Source organism: Toxorhynchites rutilus, chromosome 3 (assembly GCF_029784135.1).
Source record: "Toxorhynchites rutilus septentrionalis strain SRP chromosome 3, ASM2978413v1, whole genome shotgun sequence".
Taxonomy (NCBI): domain Eukaryota; kingdom Metazoa; phylum Arthropoda; class Insecta; order Diptera; family Culicidae; genus Toxorhynchites; species Toxorhynchites rutilus.
The window spans coordinates 237,597,218-237,619,049 of record NC_073746.1 but is presented as its reverse complement, the minus strand read 5'-3'; the positions used below and the strand labels follow the sequence as shown (position 1 = coordinate 237,619,049).

The 21,832-nt window shown below is 36.3% G+C and overlaps 1 protein-coding gene across 1 annotated transcript; it reads left to right on the top strand.

Moving 5' to 3' along the window:
• The first annotated feature begins 9,308 nt into the window (after positions 1-9,308).
• On the top strand, positions 9,309-19,663 carry LOC129774052 (uncharacterized). The gene is made up of 4 exons (XM_055777748.1): positions 9,309-9,442; positions 17,646-18,668; positions 18,733-18,896; positions 19,315-19,663. Exons 1-4 carry the CDS (start codon positions 9,425-9,427, stop codon positions 19,661-19,663), a joined length of 1,554 nt encoding a protein of 517 aa, XP_055633723.1. The 5' UTR covers positions 9,309-9,424.
• The last annotated feature ends 2,169 nt before the right edge of the window (positions 19,664-21,832 follow it).

Sequence of the window (21,832 nt, the reverse complement as noted above, 5' to 3'; positions counted from 1 at the left end):
GCTGTCCTTATGGTGTCTGCAACCGTGAGTCTTCGCCATCACTCCCACTGAGTGAAATGGAGGACAACTCCCGGCCTTTAGAGAAAATATAATATTAGACTAGGAACCGCCGCTCACCCTGCCATCTCAAAAATAAGGTGAGAGTCGGTTTCCGGTCCTACGATTATGAAAGTTATTTAAAGAATTAATCAGATTAAATATAATATGAATAAGTGAAAGCCTGAAGACCGCCCTCCGTCCCATCCCTCTTAAATAAGGCGGAAGGTGACTCCAGGTCTTTCGATTTATGAATTATTTTATGAAAAGTATGGTAAATAGTATCAAGAGATCGAGGGCTGGAGCCGCCGTCCATCCTACCTCCCTCAAAAATAAGGTGGACGGCAACTCCGGGCCGTTCGGTTTAACTAAAATAATATTGATTGATATAAAAATGCTGCAGATCAAAGGTTAAAATTATGTAATAGAAGGAATAATTTATTTGTTTTTATTATTACCCTTTGGAGGGCTGGAAACTTTCCTGGTGTGTGTGTTATTTGTGTTAGTGTTATTTTTATTTGGAGTGGAGTGGTATAGAGTGTTAGCATGTGATTGTTGATTGTTGTTATGTGGGTGTTTATTGTTGGTGTGTGTGTGTTGTTTCTTTCATTTATTTGATTTGTTTGTTCGTTCCTTGTCCGTTTCCGTTGGACTTCTTTGGTTTGCTTGTTTTCCTCATCAGAAGACTTGAGATTAGGAATGGGTAGATTTGCTGGATTTGTTCTTCAGTCTAGGATCATTTTTGGAAGCTTTGGCAATTGATTTGTTGTCAGGTGGGGTGGGTTTGTTTGAATGGTTGGATTGGTTGGAAGTTTTAGTTTTGGTTGCGGTGGTTGGTTGGAATGAAGTGGATGGTTGGGGGGAAGTGGATGGTTGGAAGGAAGTGGATGGTTTGGATTCGTTGGCTGGTTGGGTTGAGTTATATTTTTGGTTTTTGGATTTCTTCCTATTGGATTCTTTTCCTCTAAAAATTTCCTCTTCTGATGATTTGAATTCATCTGAGGTTGACCTTTTGTTTGTATTTTTCCTCTTGTTGGAAGGGGTAGTTTCGATTTCCATAGAAATTTCTGGGTCGGATTCTGAATCTGACGAGGAGGTGTTGAGTTCCGATTCCTGTGGATTACTGGACGGGGTTGGAACTGCTTTTTCTGAAGAAGTTAGCTTAGCCTGATTGCAGTTGCATTTGCATTGAGAACAACCAGTATTCTGGATTTTGACTAGTCTTTCTTGAAGCTTACTAGCAAAGGAAGGACCATTTTTGTTCTCAAAAATGGATTTAGCTTCCTTATAAGATACACCTTGGTCAATTCGGACTCTGGTGATGTTATCCTCTGCGATCCACACTGGGCACTTCCTACTGGTAGAGGCGTGATTTCCCTTGCAGTTCACACAAGAGGCAGGTGCATTGCAGATAAAATTTTTAATTTTGTCCTTATCGTTACTATTTGTGTTAAGTTCAGGGTGGGCTACACCGCAGTTACGACAAAGCTGGATTTTTTTGGCGCATTTTTTGGAAGTGTGGCCGAAAACGAAGCATCCGAAGCATTGCATCGGGTTTGGATAAAAATTCCTGGTTGAAGCACGGAGGAATCCGAAGTTAATTGCTTCAGGGATAACTGTTCCGTTAATGGTAAGGATCATTGTTGAAGTAGGAACTCTTTCCTTCAAGACTGGGTCAAATCGTAGGATTTTTTTAACGCCGATCACATTTTGGTCGGCTAGTTCAGTTAGGAGGACGTCTTCGTTTAAGAACATTACGTCACGACAGGACACAACGCATTTGCGTTGGTTCAAGGTGGGATGGTATAAAATTTCGATGGGTGTTTCGTCGATCAGCGACTTTGTACCCAGAAGCAATTGAACGAGTTTTTCATCTCGTAAATGTAGCGCATATTGCAGGCGATTTTTATCGTCGCGTTGAGGTTTCGCGTCTTTAAATTCCGTACCGATCACTCCTTGGATCGATTTGGAAACGGTGAAAGGATTCGATGGAAGAATGTTACCTTCAGTGGCTCTCAACAATAATATTTGCAAGTTGCCACCAAAAGGATCAGCCCATCTGGGCAAGGTACGAGAGGTGGTAACACCTCTGTAAATGTTGGTTGGCCTTCCGGCGCCGGAGCTGCTGGAAGCCATGATTGGGGCCTGGCTATATCGAAATACAGCCAGGCGCGGAAAAATATTCACGAACCAAAGTAGACTATACGACGTGCGACGGGGGACGAAAACGGCGGAGGACAGTAACGGCGGGGGACAATGCCGACGCAGTTACAAGAACAAACACCGAAATCACTTGGCGGAAAAACACTATTTTTTAAAAACACTTGGAAAAAATCACTTTTTAAATGTCAGTTAAATTAAAATCAATTTGGGATATGTAGTAAAAAGTTTTTTTTCTAACCTATACCCTATGGGCGTCCTATTTTTCACTAGCTCCTGGTATTAATAAAGGTTTGGTCACTCACCGATCGTGTTGAAGAACCACTCCTAATACACCACCAAATGGTAGTGGGGTAGCGGGGAAGGGACCAGATACCGCCGACGGCAGGGCAATCGCCGCAGCGGTTCGAAGCGACGAAGCGAAGAAAAACTCTTTTCACACCTCCTGAGCTGCTGATGATTGATGAGAAGAAAATTGCGCCAAAATCGCGCGTCACTGGCAGGGAAAACGTTGCTGATGAAACGGTCGCAAACAGCGGGACACGCAAGGGGCAGTGAAAACTGCCGGTCAAAGTGGCCAATCCGACCGAACCAACTTCCTGAATGGCCGTTGGGGGCTTCTCGGCTGCTTCCTCCTTTCCTGATGTCCGGACAACTGTTGCTGAAAAAGAACGCTTTATTTAGTACCGAAGACAGCTTTGAAAAAAGCTATGCATCCGGTTGTAGGAGAAAACTTCTATAGTTATTATTCTCTTTTAGGATGGCGCTAAAACATAACCGTTGCGGTCGAGTGTCAGTAGCACCATGGTCGATATGAATTTGAATTCACAAATACTATACAATGTAGGAAGGTGCTCAGGACCACAAGGAATTATAACAAAGATTTTGTGATCGCCGATTTTGGTGCTGTTCACAAGGACTTGGTCGCTTCCACTTTGTGTCTGTGCTCTTGACTGAATCTCGAGGATGTCTGAGAAATATCTGGGTACTGAATTTTTTACTGAAATAAACCGATATGATAGCGTGATAGATAGATGTCGCACCGTCTAGCTGGAACCAGAAAGTTTTCACACAGTTTTCATGTGGTTGCTGCAACACAACGTGAGTTAACATTCACGGGAGAGCACCTAATTTATTTGGGGAACTCCATAGCTGTTGTAGTATATGACTAGCAGCGGGAAATGTCCTCACCGAATGCAGATTACCCATTCTAGCGTGACGTGACAACGCTTTGACTCGCTAGAAACAGGTTTTTTTTTTCGTTTCCATGTATAAATCACACGATTTCCAAAAAGTAAACGATGTCGAAGTAAAATTGAAAATATTTCCTACAAGAATCATCAGTTGGAGAGTGTTTCATAGTTGAATTTGCGTTACTTTCGTGACGTGACAACACCTGACTTTTTGCGGTTTCCGACTGTTGAACATCAATGTTGTATTTTCTGTTCCGTTTCAAAACATACAAACGAGCTTTGTTCTATGGTTTGTCAAGAAAAGATGAACGTAGATTCCTGTATATTCAGTTTTTCGAAAAACCCGCAAGTATCTTGCAAACATCGGCACGTTTTTTGTGACGTGACAACACGCTCTGAGTGAATAAATAAACTCCACAAAGCGTTGTCACGTCACAGAATCAATATAGTGTAATAAATGTGGATTTCACCTTATTGTTGCAAGCTATATACTACTTTTTATGTTAGTTATTATTCTGAATATTTCTCAATTTCCTCTGAGATCTCCCCTTCCTACTGGATGCTACTTTTGCTTCCTACCGAATTTTCAGTAGTGTCAAATGGTGTCAACAATGGTGACTGTTTTCTTGCTCTCTACATTCTAGCGTTTTAGCGCCATTTTGCTTTTTCATTGTTTCAAAAACAGAGAAAACATATTTTTGACCTGTATGGAAAGTGAGTTGAATGTTCTTTCAGATTGCGAAACATTACAAAATAAGGCAACTTTAATTGCTTATGGTATGGTCATCAAAATAAGGTATAGAATAGTGTGGGGAAAAGATATGTATATTACCTTCGAAACGTTATACAAGAATGTTTCAAGTTTTCTTGGAAGCTGGACAAATAGTTATTTTAAGACAAAATGATGAATGCAAACTTTTGCTCCCATAGTGGAAGCACTTTTGAACTTTTGAGATAATTTGAGACAAAAAAAATGCTTTATCGTTAGTAACCGGTGAAAACATAATCAGAAGTGTGTAGGTATCGCGTGTAAGAAGAAGTGTAGGTATCATCCAAGCGGGGGTGTATGATGTTTTGTGGGTGAGGCGTTTGTTATGATCGAAAATGATTTTGTCATGCAATCTATCGATTTGGATTAAAGTCCGATGACTAATGTGCTGGTTTATTCTTGGCACCTACAAATATAATAACACATACTACACCCAATTTTTTTACGCGGGGGATACATACCGCGTTAATTGGGAAATCCGCGTAAAAAAAGCGCATTAGTTCGAAAATCCGCGTAGAAAAAACCGCATTAATAGGAAAATTCGCGTAAAAAACCATGTCACCTAATGATAGATATCAAATGGGACTATCCTTATGTATAACGGAAATAAAAAGTTAAGTGTTGCTCGCTTCCGAAAACCCGTAGTTTTTTCCTGCAATTTCATTGGTTGCTGGTAGGCTATAGTTCGGTTTTCCTCACGAATGAGGTTATCTGCTGTTGCTAGAAGATTCCCTAGTAATTTGTACACTCTTCTGCTGAGGCACGTGCAGTACCACTGTTGGACCGTCCAGAGCTAAATAGACAGGGAAAGACATTCACGAATCGCCGCCCGTAAAAACCCCATCCCGTTGTACCGCAGGGCGAGCTCCCCGTTACCCAACACTTAAAATCCACGTAAGAATCGTGATATGGTGCGGCACTAAGCGCTATGTTCCGTTACAAGCACTAATTACCGTAATATGCTCTGAGGGAACATGAGAGATAGAGAAAAATGTGAGCTGAGGGGGAGGTGTGATATTGCTCAGGTCTTGATGGTTAATTGGAAAATCCGCGTAAAAAAAAATCGCGTTAATTGGAAAATCCGCGTAAAAAAACCTCCTAAAAACCGCGTAAAAAAAACCTGGGTGTACATGGAACAATTTTTGGAAGGAGGGAACTTGCGACATAGCAACTTACAAGAAATTAATTGTGAATGAATACTAAGCAATCGTTTACTTCTGTTTATCCACCCTCTGGGATTTCGGTTCTAAGGGTTTCGCCACAAGCATAAGTGATGAAGCCAAGCATTGCTCGCCATTCATGTACCCACAATTCAAGTAAAAAGGTTGCTAAAGGCATATAAAGGATTCCAACGCCTTCCTTTGAAAATTTCGAAATATTTAAAGATGATGATGGTCCCGCCTCCTTCCTCTACAGAGGTTTGAGCAAGACGAGTTATCTGAAAGATAATTTATTTATTTATTCTCAACACTGAAATCAGTTTAGCAAACATGAAAAACGAACTGATTTTATTTACAGATATAAGTTCAAAAAATTGCAATGTCAAAAGACAAGCCAATACTCAGTCATGTCTGCCACAGAGCCGATACGGTCCCGAGGAGGCCCTTGCACCCAAAGGGTCCACCAGATACTAACACAACTTTAAAAACAACAAAATATAAATAAAAATATTCCATCATCACCAGATCATGACAGACATGATAGAGATCAATACAAATAAAAAAAAAAGATAATTTAAAAAAATTTAAATAGTCTACATAATATAATCCGTTCAAAAAACTTCGTCAGGTTAATTGAAAATATTAAAACAAACTACAAAAAAATGTCCACCTTAATTATCCGTTCGTATAAAACTTCGTCAATAAAAATCTTCGTCATAAAATAAAAAAAAAAATCGTTCGACTGTTAATAAAGCACAGCGTTTACGTGTGAAATACAGTGCCTCTTAAATTCTGTAAGTGTTGTTGCGCATTTAATATGTCTTGGCATCGAATTGAAAACATTTATTCCTTTGAAGTACAACGAATTTTGTGAAGCACATGACAAGAAATTAGGTGTTCTTAATTCTTTCGCGTTTCTAGTATTATAACTATTGAAGTCACTCCCTCTTCCAACTCGATCACACAAATATCGAGGCAGCAAACCATTAATTACTTTAAAAATGAACACCATAGTTAAATAAACAATTTTTTGCTTCACGGATAACCATTGCAGAGCGTCCAACATTAAAGATGAGGAAGTGAATCTGTTACATTTTAGTATCAGCCGCATTATTTTGTTTTGTTGTATTTATTGACTAGATCCTTGTAAAATCCATGTTTTGAACAGTTTGAACTAATATGTTGAGGAGTTCGAAGAGACAACCGAAGCTACCTCATAAAGCTAGATTATCAGTTTTGATCTTCCTGCCAGTTTTATAGCTCGGTTGAATCCGTGCTGGAGGCTGTTGGGTTCCACAAAATCAATAGCCGCAAATGATTGACGCTTTGTCCAATGTTCTTCAATAGTTGGCCAGCTTCTCAGACTCCTCACTCGGAAAACGTAAAATTAAAGATCGTAAAACACTAAAAACTAAACAATTATTTATACTAATATGAGCCTTTTCCTCAGAGTTGCTTCAGAAATACCAAGGTTCGCCGCAATCCAACGCTTACCTACTCCCTCGCAGCCAAAAATTTCTTCCAGGTTGTTTTCGTCCTGTACAGGCAAACCTTTTTTTTGATCGCACAAAAAAGTCGCATAAAAAAATCGTGCAAAACTTCACCAGCAGCTTTAAAAAATCGTGTTCGGTACACATTTTGAATTTTTTTTTGTGCGGTAGATAGGGACCGCATAAAAAAAGTTTCCCCCAAGAAAATAACTCAAATCCACGCCATATATCGTTCAATTTCCTTTTGTTTCCCTTCTTTGCGATGGGACACTTTGCCGTTTCGGTTGCGCGTGGCTGAGACTAAAATAAAATCGTGGGGCACATCGGATTTCCATTATCCACAGTAAGTCGTTTCATCATCTGCCCACGAATTCATTTTAGTCTCATTATTGCCCTAGATTAATGAAGGAAGGGATGTGATAACTATCAACTGCTACTTGCCTAATTATTTTCTAGATTTTAGTACACTAAACCGTTTAACTTAAAAAGTTTTTTTTACTTGTTTCATTTTCTAGTTTTTAGTACATCCTAAAATCCACGTCATGTATAACTGTGTTCTACTAGTCAACACCTTTTATTTGATACCCATATTAATGAGGTTTTAAAAAAATATGTAATCCGCCATTTTGTTGTGACGGCCATTTAGGATTTGCATTTTTCATAAATAACTGTGTTCTACTAGTCAATCCCTTTCATTTGATGGGGTTTGGGAAGAACCCATATTGATGGGGTTTTGAGAAAATATGTATTCCGCCATTTTGTAACGGCCGCCATATTGGATTTTTTAAATTCTGAAATAAGCAGTTTTATAAGAGATAAAGGTGTGTTCCAAATTTCAGATCAATCGGTCAACAGAAAGGGGTTCAAATTTCTATTAATTTGGTAAAGCGCTACAGACAAACATGTTACAAACACACAAACATACCAATTACAGGACAGCTAAATAAAACCGTTTAAAAAATCAGAGATGAACCAGCCTTCGGCTGAAAATCGCTTTAATAAACAGAGAAAAAAAAATCGCTGAAAAATATCTTTTTTCAAATGCTTGTTCATCATAAATTACAAAATGAAACCTAAATTCAATCACTGCTCTTCAAACATGTATTCCATTATACATTCAATGATATTTAGATATTGAAGTTTGGTTAAGAAAATGCAGAGATATCTCAAGAAAAATAAAAATAGTGAAAATCTAAAATATTTTAAATATAATTATGTAGTTTTTTGAACTCGGCCTTCTCAAAAATTGTCGCATAAAAACTAATTTCGATTCAAAGAATTTATGTTACAACACGATAACAACACGAAACATAAAACACAAAGTAACAATTCTTCAAAAATCACTAAAAACATTCAATGTTGCATCATTCTCCTCTAGTTATTTTTGTCAAGTGTAGTTTGAAATGAGTAAAAATAATCGAGAGCGCTTCGTCACTGAATGATCGCGAGGAAAATTGAAATCCGGTGTTTCTGGATTACATTTTCGAGTTTACTAGTTTGAACGCTTGCAAGAAAAAATGCAACAATGTAATGAAATTCACAAAGCTTTTGATAAATTTCTTGCTATATTACCAACTAAAGAACCTAAAGGTTTATCATTCCTGCTTTTGCAATTTCTGTAAACGAATCTAGAAGTTCAAACACCTTTCATTTTCGATATTTTACGCGAAACTGTTGTCTAGCTGTACATTTTACCAGTAACATTCGATGGCCTTCCTACTCACCTGAGCCGCACGTGGGAAGTTGAAGGGGTCACTCCTCTGGTGAAGTTTCTGATCAACCCGTACATACAGCAACGTCATCGATTGGATTTTACAGATTTAGCCGTTAGCTCATGCTTACTATCACCAGACACAGTGACACAGTACCCGGTGTGCTACAAACAACTTCTAGTTCCCTGTCAATGTTTTGAACCGCCAATTGCGAAATCTCTATGCGTGGGCGCCAAGTTGTGCGAAGTTTAATTATGCGTTACACACAAAATTTCCTACACGACGAATTCGATGGTCCAGAATTTTGAACCTAATTTTGCTTATCTTTCGTTTTATTCCTTTAGTTCTAAGTTTCCCGCAATTTTTGCAAATTTTTGCATTATTAAAATTTAGTGTGCAAAGTGGCGCTCAAAACACAAATCAGCTGGAGGAGTGAATTTCGCAAGGCTGACTATTACCACACCCCAAATCGGTTGCTTCCATCTACAGGAACTTGTTCGCGACTGGTCTGCTGGCGACGAACCGCGATGCGCGTGATTTTTTTTTCTTTTCAATTTTCAATGAATCTGGGGTGTAAAGTTGATCCGTTTCAATTCGCTTCATGGATGGAGCTGACGGTTGTCCACCGCTAAAGTATGAATGGAAATTTGTGAGAAAAGAGGGGACGCGTCGAATACGTCCCAACAAAGGGGGAAAAATAAACAAAGGTCAACATTTATCTGCTGAGATATTTCTTTTCCCAAAAGAGATTTTTGTGCCGTTTAATGTACTGTTCAAATTCAGTTTACCCAGGAGACCCACAACGAACAGTTCGACGGATTCGAACGAGGCGACAATATTAATTCCAACGACTAGAAAATTGTGCAATGGTGGTTACGTGATTGGACAGTGTTTTTTAAAAGTAATGGATGATACAAAATTGGTTAGTGTGTTATTTTAACAAAACTGTCGATTGTGATTTACATTTTTTGTAATAACATGTAACACCTCTCAAGCAACATTAGTGAATTTAGACAGCGGTGTAATAAGAATTCAAATTGATGGTAACCATGTAAACGCAGAAAATTGATGTTCGATATCCAATTTTGGTGTATAGTCAGCTATTCAAATTGGATGTTCCAGTTTTTTTTCGAAAATTTCGAGACGTACCCCTGGCCAGAGCGGGATTCTTGTGACGCCAATCACTAGGCCATGGAAGCCATCATTTGTGCCAGCTTGTTTTCAACGCAACATGACATATCCTCCGACCGAAATGATCACACCATTCATAAAATTGAATTTTATCAAACTTTAACGTCTCGTTTAACACACAACTTTCCTGGTTGGAAGCTTCGAGAGTGAATTAACTCAAAATACAAATCAGGTATTTTCTACCCTCAACATGTTTGTTGCATGTGTTGAAAACATTAATGATAACAGTGAAAGCAGAGTTTTGAAGGGAGACAATATAATGAGTAGTTTTTCTGCTGTTTCGTTTTTCAGCACACTGATTCGTGCCATGTTTCAAAATTAAGGTTGTGTAGTTTTCATTGCCATTTCATTATGGAAGGACTTTCAAACGAACTATTCTTACAAATCTATAGAATATTAATATCAAGAACGATGCGCTGTTAAAAATGTGCTTTCTTGTATAACCGAAAACTTGTCTTTAGCGATGAACCACTTTTTTAGTTGAATCGTTAATAACAAAAATTGCCATATTTGGTTCGATGAGGATCCAGGATACAAGAGCTGCCAATGCACCCCGAAAAATGATCTGTTTGGTGCCGTTTATGGCCCGGTGTAATCATTGGCCCGTACTTCTTCAAAGATGGTTGAAAGATGAAGATACGAACAACGTGACTGTCAATAATGGGCATCGCTATCGTGCTATAATTTCCAAATTTTTGTTCTCTAAAATACACGAGCTAATGCTGGTTAACGTGTTGTTTCAACCACACCACACGCCAAACAGATGAGCAATTCATCTTTCGTTTTGGATCAGTGAATTGGGCGTTTAGATCGTGCGATTTGACGCCGTTGGACTATTTTTGTGCGGGTATGTCAAATCTCTCGTTTATACCGATAAACCAGCATCAATTCAAGCAATAGAAAGACAACATCACAGGTGCTATCGGTGAGATAGTAGTCGATATGCTCGAAAAAGTAACGTAAAATTGGATATGTCCAATTATGGATCCCCTAGAACGTAGTCGTGGCCATCATTTACATGAAATAATCTTTAAAAAATAAATGGTGAGGATTGATTTTTAAACCGCAATAATAATAATTATATTTTTTTTTCTCAATTTTTGTGTTTTTTCTGTAAATTAAAAATCAATCGCATAAAAAATCAGCCTTTGTATAAAATTTCGCACCCTGCTATGATGACAGTATATGTAACATACACTTAGACGTGCTCACCAATGAGCTAAAATTATTTTCGTTCACTATAGGATTAACACCTTGATCGCCCCGTCACCCAGATCTGGGTGACGGGTGTATTTCCTGGGAGGCCCCGTCACCCAGATGTGGGTAACACTTTTCTCGTTCAATTTGAATAGGATTTTTTAATTTTAGAAAGGAATTTGATAGAATGGGCACTCTAATGTAAATATGGGTTATGAAGAATAATCAAAAAATCATTAGAATATATTTTTTATACTATACTTTTAAACGGTTTTATTTAGCATTACCTACTGTAAATATGCTTGTATGTTTATCTGCAGGGTTGTCGCACATCAATAGAAATGTAACCTCCTTCCTGTTGACCGATTGATCTGAAATTTGGAGCACGCCTCTATCTCTGCTGTCGTTATAATTCTATGCGTATTCTATGATCTTGAAAATACAAGATGGCGGCCGCTACAAAATGGCGGACTACATATTTTATCAAAACCCCATCAATATGGGTATCAAATGAAAGGGCTTGACTAGTAGAACACAGTTATTTATGAAAAATGTAAATCCAGAATGACTGCCATCGCAAAATGGGACATTTTTTTCAAGTCATCAATATGGGTGTCAAACGAAATGGCTTGACTAGTAGAATACTTATATGTGGAAAATTACATTTTAAATGTACTGTTGAAAAATCAATATCTTTATGTCGCCTATAGTAAGTTCTTCTAACATATCGTCCAGGTCTTCTCTTGCGTATAGTTCCTCAATATCCTAATCGGGACTCGATGAGATAATACTCGAAACTTTTCTTCTAACGCTTCGCACTATTTCGTCGTTGCTACTTTCCTCACTTTCAGATTTACTATTACGCCGTCCGGTAAACATTTAAGGATGTAAAAAATACATGTTTGTCTAAAAAAATATACAAAATAGATATATTGTTTTTTGGAATAAACAGAGGCTTCTCCGCGTTGCGGAATTATTATTCCCATTCTCAGAAAAAAACTTGCAATTTGCTTCTTCTTTTAGCTTTTTAACTACCAAGCGCGAAGAACGATGAAAACGAATTACTTGGAAATTCGGAGTTACCAAATGTGATATAGTTTATGACGATTATTTTCCCACAAATGTGACATATGTTCTCAGTATGATATATTCACAGAATCTTTGCAATCGATTGAACAGAATATTCCATATTATCCAATAAAATTGTAGTTATTCATCGCCATCGAATATAGTATATAAAGCAAGTACGTTCGGTTGAATTTCCTTTTTTTTATTATCACTGCCAACTCTGTATAATTGACTGAAAACTTATTTTTATAAGTTTCCTAATCAGCAGTCGGTTGATTTCATTCGTATTCAACAGAAAAGTAGTCCTGAATCGAACCCGAATTCATCATTATCGTTCCCCGCTTATTTTTCTAGCGCACCGACGGTTGAATTTGGGCCCCGCAAGAAACTCGACCGAATCGCTCTGGGCGACGAAGGTGTTAAGCTTCTGTTGGAATTATAATTTGATTTTAGGCAAGAGATATTTTTTAACCACAAAAGAATAGTCAATATTCAAATGGGTTCAACCGTTTTACTTGATTCATCGATTCAATTGCATACTTCAATTACGATTTTCATCGGTAGAATTCGAGCGGTTTGTAGTTATAAATATATATATAAAAATATAAATAGCCCTTACTATTTCCAACAAGTCGTCCATACATCGGAAGATGAGCACTTTTACATGGAAAGAGTTTTTCAACAACAACTTTTTCATGTTTTCTTTGAAAAAAAATACAACTTGTTCTGATATTGTTTAAAGTCAAGATAGCAATATAGTGTATACGACAATGTTTTAAATCTTATTTAAATAAGACTCCTGAAAAAATATATTTACTTGTAACATTTTAGTGTGTAAATTCTCACGTTTGACATGTTCGAGATCCCTGCCCCCCTCTCTAAGGGGGGCTGTCATAAGAATGAAACACAAATTTCTGCATAACTCGGGAACTTATCAAGAAAATGGAACCAAATTTGGCATATGGAGGTTTTAGGGTGCAATAAATGTCTATGGTGGTTTGGCACTCCTCTCCTCTCTTTAAAGGGTGAGGGGGGCTGAATAACTCGAGAACTAATCAAGCAAATGGAACCAAATTTGGCATATAGAGGTTTTAGGGATCGATAAACGTTTCAATGGTGGTTCGACACTCCTCTCCCCTCTCTAAGAGAAGGGGGCTGCCTTACGAATGAAATACAAATTTCTGCATAACTCGAGAGCTTATCAAGCAAATGGAGCCAAATTAGGAATGCGAGGGTTTTTTTAGGGGTACGAGAAATGTTTCTGTGATGGTATGGCACCCCTCCCTACACTGGAATTGAGAGGTGGTCCCATAAATATATTACACATATTCCAACCAAACATGACAATTGATGATTATCGCAAAACTCTGAAGGTAAATGAGAAAATTCGGAAAATTTCATTCCCATATGTTCTACAATTTCATAGTGACAAACGTTGTTAGTTGAAAAATCTTGAACGAGAATTGTGTCTGAAAATAATCTGATATTATAATGAGTTTTGGTAGAAGTACTAGGAATTTTATAGTAAACGGTAATTTTCAAGGGTCGATTAGAAAATCAATCAATGTACAGTTCTGCGATTGAAAGTGCGCTTAGTAAGAAATCGTGAATGTATGAAGGTATTGATAACAACAACAAAAATATTGTGGGACAAAGTTTGCCGGGACAGCTGGTTTATACATACAAAGATAACCAGATAACATTAATAGGATTTTTTCAACGAAAACATGAGAAAGTTGTTGTCAGAAAAACTTTTTCCCTGTAAAGGTGTTCATCTTTCGATGTATGGGTGACTTGTTGGAAATTGTAAGGGCTGTTTATATCCATTTTTTGCGGAACTTAAAAAGCACATGTTTTCGGGAAAAATGAATTAAAATTTTCATAATATTTTTTTTTTTCAATGGATTTAAAAAAAAATTTTTTTTTTTTTAATGTAAACCCAAATAATTTCCTACATCTCATTCTTCAACCAATATTTTGTAGGTGTTATGGTTTTTAAATTAAGATTTTTCGAAACAAAATTTAAAAAAAACTCTAAATACATTATTAATGTTTTCATTAAAAAATATCAAACGAATTTTTGGAAAAAAATCATAGAAAAAAAATATTTTGAAAATTTGAATTAATTTTCCTGGAAAACATATTATTTTGAAATTCTGAAAAAATAGATGTGAATATAATTTCCAATAAGTCACCCATACATCGAAAGATGGGCGCTTTTACAGAGAAATTTTTTTTTATGTTTTTCGTTGAAAAATTAATATTAATGTTTAATTCGTAACATTTTAATGTATAAATTATCGTGATTTACATTCTCTGCAAACTTTTTTATATTTAGAAACATGTCAACATGTCGAACGCGAGAATTTACACACAACAATGTCACGAGTAAAACATTTTTTATTCAAGAGTCTCCATATAAAATGCCTTATATTCCAGACACTATAAAAGATAGGAAGTTTGCGTCTCCGACGAAAGTTCATGTTTCAATAAGATCTAAAACTTTGTCAAATAAACTATATCACTATCTTGCCTTTAAACAAAATTAGGATTAGTTATATTTTTTCAAAAAAACTTGCAAAAGATGTTGTGAGAAAAACTTTCTCCCTGTGAAAGTGCCAATCTTCCGAAGTATGAAAATTGTAAGGTCTACTCATATTTTTTTTTTGAATTTAAAAAATACATTTTTAAGAAAAATCAAATTTTTATTCTTCAACTACTATTTTTTCCAGTATTTTCTATCAAAATTCTAACAATTTCCTACACTTCATCCTTTGACCTGATTTTTTTCATGAATCACAGTTTTAATTTAAGTAAGTATGATATTGAGAAATTTCACGCTAAATCAGCCGGCCGCTGACCCGACCCTCTCGGATTTTTTGGAAACTTGGAATTTATGATGGAAACTACCTGAAATTACAATTGTCATTATCATATGATCAATTCTAATAGGGACTGTTTTTCAAAAAGGGCATATTCAAAATCTTTGATCTTTCTTTTAAAAAAAATTAGCTTAAAATACAGATGTCTGATAATACAATGTGTGCCAAAGTGATTGGAAAATCAATGAACTATTTAGGAAAAATAATATTTTGAATGCACTCCAAAAAAAAAAAATACTCAATAATTGAACTTAGTATTGGAAACTTTTATATTTCAAAACAACCACCTCTTTCAATATTTTTTTTTGGTATATGTTTATTGGAAAACCCTTCCAATTTAACAAAGTATGACGTAACTTACTACTTTGTACTTTGTTTTCACCAAAATGGAGATATGAATTTTTGAAATTTATGAGATTTCAATACTTTGTGAAATCGTTACCATTCAAGAAAAGAAACATAAAAATGGAATCTATATGCGATTCAACGTGAATAACGTTTCATCCTAGGACTAATCATTCTCGAAATACTTTGTTAAATAAGAAGGGTTTTCCAATAAAAATATTAAGAAAAAATATCGAAGGCGGGAATTCGGGTGTATAAAAATTTTTATTATTAAATTTAATTTTTGAGTAAGATTTTGTAGTAGTTTAATAAAAAAAATATTTTTCCTAAATAGTTTATTAATTATCCAACAACTTTGTCAAACATCATATTTTAATTAGACATCTGGATTTTCAATCAAGATTTTTCGAAATAAAGATCAATGATTTTGAATACACCGTTTTAAAAAAAATCAGTCGTAATTTAAATAAGTCATGTAATAATGAAAATTGTGATTCAGGGTAGCTTCAATCGCCTTCTATTTATATTCAAGTGCCAAGTTAAAAAAAATCGGTGAGGGTCAGGTAAAAATTTGCTCTTTTTTGGCTGATTTGGTATGGCATTGCTCTAGATAGTGGTGCCGAGCCGGACTGACAATAATAAAGATACAGGGAAACTTTGATATAACGTCACTCGATATAACGTACACATTATCAAAGTCCAAAGGAATAATTTTTTGAATATTTTTTTTTCCTGAAAAAACAATAAATTATATGTATTTTGATACTAAAGATTGTGTTGTACCTTCAACCAATCCCGAGATACAACTGTTTTGTGATTCCGGATTCGAAATGAATCATACTTCAGTCAACAGAACGAAGGGAAACATCATGAGAAAAGTTGGAGAAAAGGGAAACATCATGAGAGAAGTTGGTCCTCTAATTTAATTTATTCATCAACCTTACTCAAACAGCAACACAATAAGGTAAAATGAGCTACGTTTCAGAGTTCATCATTATGCTTCGATATAACGTACAATTCGATAAAACGTATAATTTTGAAAGTAAAATGTACGTTATATCGAAGTTACCCTGTATGAATTTGAAGAAAACATTAAAATTTCAAATTTTTTTTTTTGTGAAATGGTAACAATTCAAGACAGTTCAAACTTTGTTAAATGGAAGATTTGTCTTTAAAGTATAAAAAAAATATCAAGAAGGACCTGCTATGTGATTTCAAGTTTTAAATTTTTAATTTTTAATTTTTAATATTGAATTCGGTTTTCAAGCAGATTTTTGAAAAATTAGGTCAATAATTTTGCATTCGGAAAGATGAAAAATCAGTCGCATATAGAATTGGTCATATTATAATGAAAAGTTTTTTATGTACAAAGTTCAAACAAAATCAGAAAGAATCGGGATAGTGGCCGATTCATTTGCCATGGAAATGATGTATTCAATGTAAACCCAATGCCTAATGACATAGATTTTCAGTAATCTCCTCTATTACTTTTATATAGAAACTTAATCATGTATCTCACCTAGGTCCCAAACTGCGAAAACCGAATCCTGTATGGAAAAGGAATGAAACTTTGAATCAAATGATCAGATGTAATAGAGCTCCAGCCTTTCCTTATTTTTTAAAATTTAAACGCGATTCCAAATGTATGTAATTTTCTGGAAGTTTTGTTATACGAGGGTCGTTCAAAAAATAAGAAAATCGCGGAAAAATAAAGTTAGGACAAGAAAAAGGTGATTTTCTTTATTATCTATTTTTCTGCATAATCGCTGTAACGTTCGAGGCTTTTTTCATAGCGTGGTACGAATTTTTCTATTCCGAGCGCGAAGTGTGTAGCGTCCAACTTTTTGAAGTACGATGTAACTGCGTCACGAATTTCTTCAGTGTTATCGAATCATTGACGCCGAACACATGGGTCACATTCGTACAAAAAGGCAATTATCAAAAATTCGAATGAACCATTCGTAATCGCATCAACGCGCACATCTAACACGCTCATATGATGTCCAAATGACAACCAGGATGAATTCAGAATTTTTTTTAAGTTTACAAAAAATATTAAAAATTAAGGAAAAAAAAGTGTCCGAATGTGCCCCCCTCTCCCCTACTAAATAGATATATAGATATACCTAAGCTCCTTTCGTTTGATATTAATTTTTTCAACGGAATAAAAATGAATTCATTTTTTAAACGTTGCAGTTGGAAATTTTGAAAATTTACATCCGGCAAAATATGTAAAAAGGCATTTTCGGACCACCTCATGGCTGCATGGAATAATGGTCAAATATTTCTCGATAATGAATAAGAAAGAAGCAAACCCGATGATTCTTTTTTGGTAGATCCATTTTTTATGGAAATGTGGTTGCCCGAAACAACATTTTACTCCTCCACTTTCACGAACCAATGCTGACTGTAACTTTCGCTTCTCATTTACTTCGACTACAGCTCAACATAGTTCTTCTAGCGATTGTCTGCCACACAGTATCAACGACGCCTATTTCCTTCCCAGACGGTTCCCGCTCGGGGACCGGAGACACTCGTGAAACGTCATCATCACTACGGCAGGAGGAATTCGAGGGTCGCAGCATTCGTGGTGGCTACAGTCAGGACAAGCGTCCCGACTACAGCCGCTACAGCGTCTACGAGCATCCCGAAAATGACTACTACACGACCAGATCGACGCTTCGACCATACGGCAGCACGACCACGGTGAGACCATACAGTCGACAACCGAATGCTTACTTCAATCGACTCCCGCCGCCGAAAAACGATGAACCAATCGAGGCCGAACCTGAAGATGACTACGATGATAGTGATGATGATGATGGCGACGATGATCAAGGAGTTTCGGACGTTTTACCTTCGAAGCCTACATCAGGTACTAGCGGCGATTACGGTAACTATGGCAGTAAACCGATTTCGTTCAATAATCTGTTTTATAACGTCAACGACAAATTTGCGGGTTTTGGAAATCTTTTCGGAGAAAATCGACGCAAACACAAGTTTAAATTCAAACGCAGAAAACCCGGCCAGCCTTGTATACCCTATGATCTCTTTAATAAACTAAAGTATGGTCGCGACGCCAACGGAAATCGTGTTGACCCGAAAACACTGATTAATCCACTGAATCTGGTACTCGCAGATATTAATTACTATTCACCTTCTAACAACTATAATGGCCATGGTGACAGCGGCTCCTCCGACAGTGGAGCAGTGTTCAACAATAATTTTTACGACGCCGTTGGAGGATATCCATGCTCAGGTGTTAATTATGGACAAAAACCATTCGGACATAAACCATTTGGGAATAAACCCCACGGAGGTCCATTAGGCTTTTTTGGACAAGGGGGATTATTCGACTGGACCAGTTCCTCAGCGTCAGTACAGAGTGATACTCCAGAGGGAGGAGCAGCATCGCCGAACAGACCAACGGTTGTGTTCAATCTAAATGATGCTATTGATTCAGTGGTGAGTCAAAGTTTCATTTAATAAGACTCCGGCATGTGTGTTATACTTAATTTCATAATTTTAGGCAACGAATTGGAGACCCGGCCAAAGCTTCCAGATGGTTATGAAGGTATTGGGCGATTTCATCGCAACTGTTGCCGGTGGCAGTCCAGTTGCTGCTGGTGAAATCGTTGAAGATACTGTTGACACCGTGAGAAAGGTGAACAAGGAGTTTGTTAGTTTGTTTACGTAAATAAAAACATTTTTCAACAAAAGCCGAAAACAATTCCGTTTATGTTATTAAACTTCTTCGAAATGAATCACTGAGCTTCGTGATAAAATCATAAATCTGTGACCCATCATCATGATCGAAACAGTTACATATGCTATCAAGCGTTCTTGTTTACGTCTATCTTCTCGGTGCATGTAAATGTTTGCCGTTGTGCATGTCTGAGCAGAAAACAATCATTTCAACAGTACACGCTCTCCGGCCCGATTACGCCGCTGCTTCAGACATGAGTCGAATTAGCCGGAAGGAACTGCTGACCAGGATAGTTTGGCATTCAATCGACAAAACATGGTTCGTATACACCTTCAATATTTTCCCTCCTAACCTTGTGCCCCGTTTTTAGCTACTTCTACTGTCACTACTCAACATCATCACCAGTGCGATTGCCAGTTCCAGCAAAGTATCCTGGCCAGCATTGGAAATAACGTCAGCAGATTTTTTCGATCCACTGATGGCTTCGTTTTCCAAATTTCCCTTCCACGATATTTACGAAACCCCATCGAATATGGATGTGCTGTTGCAAAACAAACATAAGCCAGTTTCGAAATCATTCCGAGAGTGGTCATCCCAGGTGCAGGAAATTATCGACGATGACGGTCCAGTGGGAAAATCTCGACTCTGTAAACTTCTCTCGATGATTCCTCTGGGTCGCGATGAAAAGTTAACCGGAAGAAGGAGACTCGTGCCGATTAAGTTGAGGAGGCTGCTGAAATATTGCAGATCGTAGTTCAATAAAAAGCGATACGAGTTGTAAACTCAGGCTAAACCGTTTCGTTTGGGGATATATACAACCTAATTTAGCTACTCTGATAATAAGTAACAACAATTAGCGGAAGCATGAACATCGTGTATATAATATAATATTGATAATTTAATAAACTTATATGGCCTAGATAATAATTTACCCCATCGCCATCTATATCCAAATCAAATAATATGCCTGACAACGTGACTTATCAGATATTGTTCTAATTCGTAAAACAGCTGAATATTTGTGTGGAAATCCGATAATTCGCGTTGTCGTCAAACGAAAATGGTAATAAATTTTCAAGTGGAACATTTTGAAATTAAAATTAACTTTTCCGTGTAATGTAATCGAGAAACACGTTTTCCGCAAGTGTAGAGAAAATCTTGAGCGAAAATTGTGTTTAATAATGATTTTGTATTATAGATCTGGCGAACTTCATATGGAAATTATTGAACTACACGTTTTGAGTATTCAAAGGACAACAAATCTACGCTGTATCTTCTGCTACATTAGATCTCAGAGCCATAAAAGTGATGATGATTGTAATTCCACAGGCCTAAAAGCGAGATTCGGTCGGGATTATTTTAATTAATTTCTATTTATATTCATTTTAAACATGAAATGTCAGTAAATGGTAAGAAAGTATGATTTTTGTATATTGACAATGGTTTCAACACGCTATTGGACCATAGCCGTAGATAATATTCGCTCATTCTGTGGATAATGGCAATGAAATCGATATCACATTAATTGGTTGAAATAATTGATTATGCAAGGGATTCCGTTCGGCCAAATCAAACCAAATCATCATTTTACTCGCTGCGCCATCTGGTTGTAAATCTAACTTAGATTTGCCATTATCATTCGTGCGATTCATAGTTTTCTGCCGTGGAAACCAGAGGCGCTAGTGTTGTGAAAAGTTGCATACAATTGAGTATACAATTTTTGTAATTGAATGCCGTATGTCTTATGCTCTCTCCATGCTCTCGTTGGCGGCTTTCCATCGAACAACTTCGCAATCAGCGAAAGTTTGATATTTTTTTAATAATTTTATTTCAATTCTCGTATTTACTTTTTGAGAAATAACATCGAAGATTCTCAAGTTGAATAAAATTGCTCTCACCGTTTGGCAAAATGCCGATTTGTAACTCTTATTAATATCGTTTATTTCGAACTACCGTTTTGTCTCATATTCCAAACAGTCTCAAATTCCGAACACTTCATTTTTAAACGTAAATTTACTATATTTCAATGTCATAAATAATTGAATAATAAAGGCTCAGACATTCTTTGAGGTATAGGCTACATTTTAACATCATTCACAGGTATCGATACAGCCTATAATTTATAATATTAAACATTTGCAAACAAGTGACAGTCAGTCAAGTGCTAGAAAAGGTATGAATGTCGATAAATGAATCAAAAAATGATATTTTATGCAGAAATACTTATTGAAAATTGCATTGATGTAGTGTTCGGAATTTGAATCAAGTTTCGATGCATGATTCAAATTCCGAACACTTCATTTTGAATGTAAATTTACTGAACTTTAATGTTATAAATAATTGAATAATGAAAGCCTTAACATTCTTTGGGTTATAGGCTTCATTTTAACATCTTTTACAGGTATCGATGCAGCCTATAATTTATAATATCAAGCATTTTCAAAAAAGTGACAATCAAAACCAACGATAAAATGTTTGCATTAGCAAATTTCGTAAAAAACAAGCATGGTTAATTTTTCAGTTTTTGTAGTTTTTTCAACAATTTTGTTTGTTGTTTTCATGTTATGTGCTAGAAACGGTAAGAATCTACAATAAATGCATGAAATAAAATCATATTTTATACAGAAATGTTCATTAAAATTGGTGTTCGGAATATGAAACAAGTTTCTACGCATGATTCAAATTGCGAACACTTCATTTTAAATGTGAATTTACTGGACTATAATGTTATAAATAATTTAATATTCAAAACCCTGACATTTTTTGGGTATTGTACTTCATTTTAGCATCATTTACAGGTATCGATACCGATATAGCGCCCTTGGTCTCGAAACCATGTAAACTATGAGAAACAAATACAATCAATAATTACAAAAGCAAAAACCAATTTTTTGTGAGCATAATATTTTTCCAAAAAAGTTAA

Excerpts from the sequence above, each read along its gene's own strand:
- LOC129774052 (XM_055777748.1), top strand. Across the intron at positions 18,669-18,732 it reads ATGATGCTATTGATTCAGTG|GCAACGAATTGGAGACCCGG; the intron begins GTGAGTCAAAGT and ends TCATAATTTTAG. Across the intron at positions 18,897-19,314 it reads GAGTTTGTTAGTTTGTTTAC|TGCGATTGCCAGTTCCAGCA; the intron begins GTAAATAAAAAC and ends CATCATCACCAG.